The sequence below is a fragment of the Micromesistius poutassou genome (genome assembly GCF_964030765.1).
Source record: "Micromesistius poutassou genome assembly, chromosome: 15".
NCBI lineage: Eukaryota > Metazoa > Chordata > Actinopteri > Gadiformes > Gadidae > Micromesistius > Micromesistius poutassou.
Genome location: NC_140285.1, coordinates 12,921,307 through 12,929,763, shown reverse-complemented (window position 1 = coordinate 12,929,763; position 8,457 = coordinate 12,921,307). Strand labels below are relative to the sequence as shown.

Here is an 8,457-nt window from a genome sequence, read left to right as displayed (position 1 = left end):
GGATATCAGAGTTGAGTGACACAGAGCGAGAATGAGTTGACAACACCCATGGCTGTGATAGTTGAAAGGCAAATAGTTTATAGTGAATCTTTATTGACGGCGAGGGTCATGCTTTTTTTTTAACTTAAGGGGACAGGAGTTAGAGAACATCATAGAGCATATTTCAGAGTCCATCACTTTCATCTCACGTATGTTGATATGTCATGAACGAATATAAACTCCTGAAAGCTTGTGCTGAAATGTACCACAGAGAACACATGCATGTTTGTGCATGCATGCTCACACACACACACACACACACACACGCGGACGGACACACACAAAAAAACGCATGCACGCTCACACACACAGACCACACACGCATGGACACACACACACGGACAAACGCATGCACGCAGAACACACACACACACACGCATACACACACACACACACACACAAACAGATAATACAGTGATCCACATTTGGGGCCCCGGACGGAAGAGACTAATGCTAACCCTGTTGAAGCGACCCATGCACTAAAAGGCCTGACCGTGTTAAAACCATTGTCCGGGCCCCTAGCGTGTGTGTGCTGCACTTGAAAACCTGGTCTTGTTTAAACTTGAACAGATGGTGGCTGGTTTGATTTTGAACAGACTTGCAGAGATTTGTGCACAAATAACCAGCCACCCATACCAAATGCCCCTTTTGCTATGTCACATTTTATTAGGATATGGCTGGATTTTAATATGGCCTTTATTGACCTTAGATGACCCAGAGACCACGTCTTTCCATGTGTCTCCACCTGGCCCCCTAAGGGTGGTCATCTTTGGGGGTGAGGGGGAGGTGGGTGGGTGGGAGGAGGTCTAGGCGGGCTGATGGAGGAGGATAGCCAGGGTCGGGTGTGTGTGTGGTGGTGGAGGGGTGGGGGTGTGTTGACCAGTAACTGGAGGGTTGCGCTGACCAGTGGGGGGGGGGGGGGGGGGGAGGGTGGCGGGGGGCTGGAGGGGAGGCTGGTGAATGGATTACGCTGAGCTCTCTCTTTCACCACCCCTTTATACACGTTACAAAAACACACACAATGCAAAATGCTGGCGACACTGCAAGCGTTATATAGCTATTGAAAGTGGCCTGTGTGTGTGCGTGCGTGTGTGTGTGTGTATGTGTGTGTGTGTGTGTGTGTGTGTTTGTTTGTTTGTGTGCGATGTAGCTAATGCATTTAATTAAAAGTGTTGGCATTGGAAAGTGAAAGAACACGGTAGACTGGTAGCATACTAGCACTGTAGTGTGTGATCACACTAACTATGTAGCTTTGGGTAGCAGTGAGTTTGTATATTCATGTGTGTGTGTGTGTGTGTGTGTGTGTGTGTGTGTGTGTGTGTGTGTGTGTGTTTGTTTGTGTGTCAGGCGGGGGGAGTTGCATGAACAAAATAGTTTCAGAACACACAAAATCACTGGAGACTCAGAATCATTCTGGCGACTTAAACAATTTATTCGAAAATGAAAGTGTCCATTCTTCATTTTCATATCTTATTTTACATTGTCATTTATATATATATGAATATACTATGGCTGAAGAAAACAAACAGTTTTTGCACTGAATGATAAATAAAGACACACATAACATCACCTTCCATGTGGTGGAAAGTGCATTTCATCCCAAAAACACACATAAGACCACTCATGGCAAATCACTATGATATCTTTTCGAGTATATTTGCCCATAAAAACATTCTTAATAAGCTATTTGTGGAGATATATAGGTCTATTTGATTGACAATAGGAGCCTTTGAGGCGAGATAATCACACTAATAGAGAGACGAGATGACAGACTTGGCTCACACTGGATAGTGCATTTAACCCACAATGAAGGCCAGGCACCTTTTTACCATTTCAAAGACTTCCTAAGCATTGAAAACAACATAATTGCCTCACATAAAGGTCTTTACACCAGCAGAAATTGCTCCATTTCAATGAGTTCATGTGGCATGTAATGAAAAGTTTACAATGGGAGATAGATCTATGTACTATGATTTAAATTCCCCAGCTGTCCAATATGCTGTCCAATATGATCAACGGTATATCTGTCATTAAGAAAAGATAAAATGTGGTGAAAGTTAAACGATTATGTCAAGTTTGTTATATTTTACCAACTCTCACATGTGCAACATATCCATATCCATATTGTCAGCTCATATAGAAAGCAATTTCACCTGCGATGCAAAAATGCTTTAAGATGGATGAAATAATAATATCAATAATACTATAGATTTTATTTATCACTTTAAATAAGATACATTACAAAGTGCTTCACACAGTCAAATAAACATATTAAAATAAACAGGCAAAAGGATAGACACAGCTGTGTTCCCTGCGTGGTACAGGAATAAGTTGTACAACACTAACATGGAGATATCTATGTAACATTTCGATTTTAGTTTGAATCTACCTCAACAGATTTTGTACATCCGGTTCTCGAATTCTTATTAAGCACTTTGTATTGCACAAAACATGATCTAAATAAAGTTTGATTGATTGATTGATTGATTGATTAGGTATATGTGTGTTCTGTTGTTTGAGTTTACATCCCTATTCGTGAACGGCCAGTGAGTTGTGGATTCCCTGCATTCAAAGGCCAACGCGACGTAGAAAGAGAATAAGGTGTGATGCGGGTGTGAGCACTTGTGTGTAAATGTGTTCATATTTAACGTATGAATATGTCAATTCATTTCTGGGGATAATTCATTTCAAAATGATGTTTGATCACGGTTGTGTCTTGTAAGCCAGTTGGGGCTGCAAGTGACCAGGCAGAAGAACCCTCATCGCCATCCGCCCTCAGACCTCAGTTGCCCTCGCCCTTGTTGGCCTGCTTGGCCCGGTTGGCGTTCTGCGTGACGGTGGAGAGAGAGGAGCGGGACATGCTGGCCGTCTCCACCATGTCGATGTCCTTACAGGTCAGACACGCCACCAGCTTCTGGCGCGAGGCGCTGTGGGCGAAGAAGAACTCGTGGGACACGCCGGCCAGCACGCCGCCCGTCACCGGCCCGATCCAGTACACCTGGAGACAGAGCCGGAGCACACAGAGCCTGAGACCAGGGTCAGGGAGAGACTGAGCCCCAACACACAGAGCCTGAGACCAGGGTCAGGGAGAGACTGAGACCAGGGTGGGAGTGACAGAGACCAGGGTGGGAGTGACAGAGACCAGGGTGGGAGTGACAGAGACCAGGGTGGGAGTGACAGAGACCAGGGTGGGAGTGACAGAGACCAGGGTGGGAGTGACAGAGACCAGGGTGGGAGTGACAGAGACCAGGGTGGGCGAGACTGAGACCAGGGTGGGAGTGACAGAGACCAGGGTGGGAGTGACAGAGACCAGGGTGGGAGTGACAGAGACCAGGGTGGGCGAGACTGAGACCAGGGTGGGAGTGACAGAGACCAGGGTGGGAGTGACAGAGACCAGGGTGGGAGTGACAGAGACCAGGGTGGGAGTGACAGAGACCAGGGTGGGAGTGACAGAGACCAGGGTGGGCGAGACTGAGACCACAGCTGTGTCCGATCGTAAGTTTGATTAACATTGTCAAGAGTTTGAATCCTACATAATTAAGTCAAATGGTCCTGATGAGGTCAATGCAATACATCTGACTGTGATGATGCTGCTCTTTATTGTTGTTGTAATTGGTGTTGCTAGTGTGTGTGCGTGCGTGTGTGTGTGTGTGTGTGTGTGTGTGTGTGTGTGTGTGTGTGTGTGTGTGTGTGTGCGTGCGTGTGTGCGTGTGTGTGTGTATGTGTCTGTGTGTGTATGCGTGTGCCCACTTGTGTGTCTGTGTCTGTGTGCGTGTGTGTCTGTCTGTGTGTGTGCATGTTCCCACATGTGTGTGTGTGGTCAGTTTTTGTGTGCGTTGGAGTGTGCATGCCTGCTTGCACGCGTGTGTGTGCGTGCAAGTGTGCGTGCGTGTGTGAGTGTGTGTGTGTGCTACCTACCCAGTGGTTCTCCCAGTAGCCGGTGATGATCGCTGGACCCAGAGCACGAGCCGGATTCATTCCTGCACCAGAAAACCTCGCCTGATTGGTCCAGAGCAACCAAATTAAAGATGTAAACATATATATATATAAACATATATAATACAGATCATTTTTTCCAATGGCACAGCTCTGTTATGAAAACATGAGGTTATATTTAATGAGTCCACATTGACAGAGCTAATACTATGGTAGGAAATTATTACTTCTATTGTTAATTCACATTATATATACACCAATGGGAATTCATATACAATGTATATGAATGCCTGTAGGCAACTGCCTAGCCCTTAGCATAGCTCAATCTGTACTAGAATGTATTTGTGAAGGAACGAGTGAGTGAGTGAATGCTAAGCTAACCCCTATGAACACGGCGGCTGTGTGGGCCAATCCGATGCCCAGGTGGCTGGGCTCTGTGCTCTCCCTCCGCCGCTGCTCCTCCACGGAGAAGATGGCGAAGACCATGGAGAAGGTGCAGAGCACCTCCATGCCCACCGCCTGCGCTGCGTTGACGTCGGGGCCCACCTGAGAGAGAGAGAGAGAGACGGGGGTAGAGAGCAGGCGGTCGGTAGGGAGGGAGAGGGAGAGACAACAAAAGTAACATGGAAGGAAGAGATTACGTCAGGAGCAAAACCTTAAAGAAGAACAAATCTAATTTTTTTGATGGAATTACCAATAATTACATAATAATATAGCCTAGGTGTAAGGGAGATACTTTATGGTTGGTTTTTGGGTTCTGGGCTCATGCATCTGCGTTTGGATAAAAGCATGTGATAAATGTATAAATGGAACTGAGTCAACCGTTAAACTGACCCTATTGACAAACACGTCCGCAGTGGATTTGTGCGGGAGGGCCAGGTAGAGGGCCCCGGTGGCGAGAAAGGCCCCCAGGCACTGGGCGGCCACGTACACAAGGGCCCGGACCAGGTCGATCTTCTTTGCGGCCAAAAACGACAGAGTCACTGAAGGGTTCACCTAACAGACACACACGGAAGAGGCGCTCAGAGACAAACATGGCACCGCAGGGTCGGAGCACTGAGGCGGTGAGACAACGCAGCCGTTGTGTCACTGTTAGGAAACATCCAAGGCAACCGACGCTTTCAGAATTGGAAGACGCAGCAACTTTTCTTTAAGTCACCTGTGCCCCGCTGATCTCTCCAAAACAGTGACCCAGCGAAGTGATCACAGCAGTTATTGCCAGGGCTGGGTAGAGCGGGCCCCCGGGGGGCTCTCCTGGGCCCGGCACAGAGGCCCCGAGCATGGTGCTCACGAGCACCAGGGTGCCCAGCACCTCCGCCAGCACCGCACGCCAAAACTGTCGACTGCGGAGCTTCTCCGGGAGAGGGGAGGAGAGGGGAGGGAGAGGGGAGGAGAGGGGGGGAGAGGGGAGGAGAGGAGGGAGAGGGGAGGAGAGAGGAGGAGAGGGGAGGGAGAGGGGAGGAGAGGGGAGGGAGAGGGGAGGAGAGGGGGGGAGAGGGGGGGAGAGGGGAGGAGGGGGGGGAGAGGGGGGGAGAGGGGGGAGATGGGAGGAGAGGGGAGGAGAGGGCAGGAGAGAGGAGAAGAGGGGGGGAGAGGGGAGGAGAGGGGGGGGAGAGGGGGGGAGAGGGGAGGAGAGGGGGGGAGAGGGGGGGGGAGGGGGGAGAGGGGGGGAGAGGGGGGGAGAGAGGAGGAGAGGGGGGGAGAGGGGGGGAGAGAGGAGGAGAGGGGGGGAGAGGGGAGGAGAGGGGGGGAGAGGGGGGGGGAGAGGGAGGAGAGGGGAGGAGAGGGGAGAAGCAGAAATATCTCAATTGAGATTTTCAGGAGAACCTGGTTTGAAACGTTGTGTCTGGTGTAAACACATATGCCAGCTTATTTGCATGTTTACTGTCTATTTTTGTTGTTGATTTGATTGATTTTAGTTCTACTTTTCTGGTTTTAAAATGTTTTAAATTCTATCATCATTTCATAAATGCGCATAGAGAACTTGAAAATCCCTATTCCTTAAAGACATTTTTATGAAGTCAGAGTTCATCAATATGCCAGTGATCCATGTACAAAAAATGTATACATTTAATTTTACTTTTAATTCTTTTTTTTTAAGGAATTGTGCTACATTTTCCAAGAGAACAACAATACTTATTTTTACTGGATCACCTATTTAAAATTTTTAACACACATCACAACAATACTCTTCTTGTGGTGACGCAGTTTCGACATGTAACGTTTTTCATGCTTCGGCCCACATGCTCATCAAAACACAATACAATGTTAACAGAACAATGAAATAAGATACTCACCTCTCGCAAAGTCATGTCTAACTGTCAAAATATTCTCTTCCCCTTCAATATTCAATATCTTCTGTTTTTACGCGTCCCAACCTAATGGTTTTAATTCTTGCCTGATCAAATCGTCTGTCAGACTGTCTTTCCTTCTGTCCACTTGTCTGTCTCTCTGTCAGTCTGTCTGTCTGTCAGTCTTTGTGTCAGTCTGTCTGTCTGCCTGTCTTTCGTCCTGTCCACTTGTCTGTCTGTGTGTCAGTCTGTCAGTCTGTCTGCTGGCTGTCTGAGGGTTCTGATGGCTCCTCTGCTAGATGTCTCATCACCTTGGAACGGAGCCCGAGGGGTCCTCTTGAGCAGCCTCCCTCACTCCCTCCCTCCCTCCCTCCCTCCCTCCCTCCCTCCCTCGCTGCCCCCTCCCTCCTTACCCCCTCCTTCCTCACCCCTGTGTGTACATTCTGCTGGGCCTCGCTCTGCACACTATGAAGGTCCAGGTTTTCCCCTGAACAAATATTCCATCATAAATGAATTGGATGGTGTCATTATTTTACACCGAATGGACATAAAACGGGTCAAACTGCATTGGGATTGAGCTGTGTGAACAAAATGTTGGGCTCTAAAAACAAATACTATATTTACAATGACAATAGTTGTATAATGAATGATTAGAAGCTAGATAATAACCGCACTGAGAGCAAGATAACAAAAAGGATAACATTGATTGCAAATACATTTTTCTTTCTGAACAAAGTGGATAAATAAGTCACAGAAAGATCCCAATCTGCTGTATCACAGATCTATACATCTACATCTACATCTATATACATCTATGGGTCTGTCACCCACCTTCCACCCACCCACCCACCCTCCAGCCATGCCTGTATCACTCCACCCACCCACCCTAACAAAGGACACTTCAGTGCCAGGTTTTGCGGGGGGGGTGGGGGGGCGCTCCCTGCGGCCCCTCAGCTCGCCAGGCTCCCTCCCAGAGGGCACACGTCCAGAGCATCTGGTGGCCATCACAGCGACACACGGCTGATTTCCATATCAATGACCGGGAGCCATCGGCGAGGGAGAGAGACCAGAGTGGGCGACACATCAGCGATCAAACACAAATGAAAACACACATTTTTACAGGCAAATTCTTCTGATTCAGGTGCCTCACAAAGTGCATACAATGATGGCTGTACGCAGGATGGCAGAAAAGGCAGAATATGGCGTTTAATTTGATTATCAGACTGAGTATGTCGACATAATTGATTTGCTTCAGAGACTGCAAGAATAACTAATGAAGGAAAGGTCGGGAAGGAGTACAAAGGAGGTGAGCGAGGTTCAAGTAAAGCACGATCGTGAGATCATCTCAAACCTGTTGACCAATCGGGTTCATCTTAACAATAACAACAGACAAACTCCTCTTTTGTTCCACTTCTTCGTGCGTCCCCATTGGGTGAACTCCTTGATGGAGATGGCTCCTATCCCCATGGGGACAGCCACTCTCATTATTCTGTTGTCATGGCAGTCTATTGTGCTGCTGCATCTGTGCATGCGTCTCTCGTTCCCCTTTGATATAAAACAACGGCACACCTTGTGGTGGCACTCTGCACAGAGAATGCCGAGCTGGAAAAGAGCTGGAAATCACAACCGTGAATCGTGGATCTCTGTGAATGACTGCATGCTGGTAAGATGTCACAGACTCACCAGGTAACAACAACAGCGTCTGTCAATTGGAAAGCGTCTGGCTGGTTGATGCACCTGTAGCAGAGACTGGTTTCATAGAGCCACTGGGGATTCTACAGGACCGTCCAGCTCTAACCCAGACAAAACTGAGGTCTTAATATGGGACTGATTACACTTGTCTAGGGCCCCTTGCCAACGGGATGAGGCTTGTCTTACATAGAGTACATCCAACCATGAGGGGCCATGCTGTCCACAGAGCTCACTGTTCCATCCCCTAATAATGTTCAGGCTGAGAACACCAGCAGTCCAAGCTATCAGGGAGATGTTAGGTGGGTCTTTAACCAATACACCCCATTAGGGATAAGCTTGCCAAACACCTCTACATCTAGCTCTTTAGCCTTCATTGGGGATGGCTAACCCATTGGCTGCCCCGAAGAAAAAACACTATCTAGTTAGTAGAATCGCCGGCACCTCATCTCTTTATTATTTATTTTTTTCATTTTTATTAATATAGAGTGAGATAGAGAGG

General features: G+C 47.9%; 1 protein-coding gene across 1 annotated transcript; it reads right to left on the bottom strand.

The window, feature by feature from the left end:
* Positions 1–2,821: 2,821 nt before the first annotated feature.
* On the bottom strand, positions 2,822–6,287 carry LOC311359825 (aquaporin; the record flags this gene model as incomplete). Its single annotated transcript, XM_084479857.1, has 6 exons — positions 2,822–3,037; positions 3,958–4,038; positions 4,357–4,521; positions 4,810–4,971; positions 5,135–5,326; positions 6,273–6,287. 6 exons carry the CDS (start codon positions 6,285–6,287, stop codon positions 2,822–2,824), a joined length of 831 nt encoding a protein of 276 aa, XP_084335983.1.
* Positions 6,288–8,457: the final 2,170 nt, after the last annotated feature.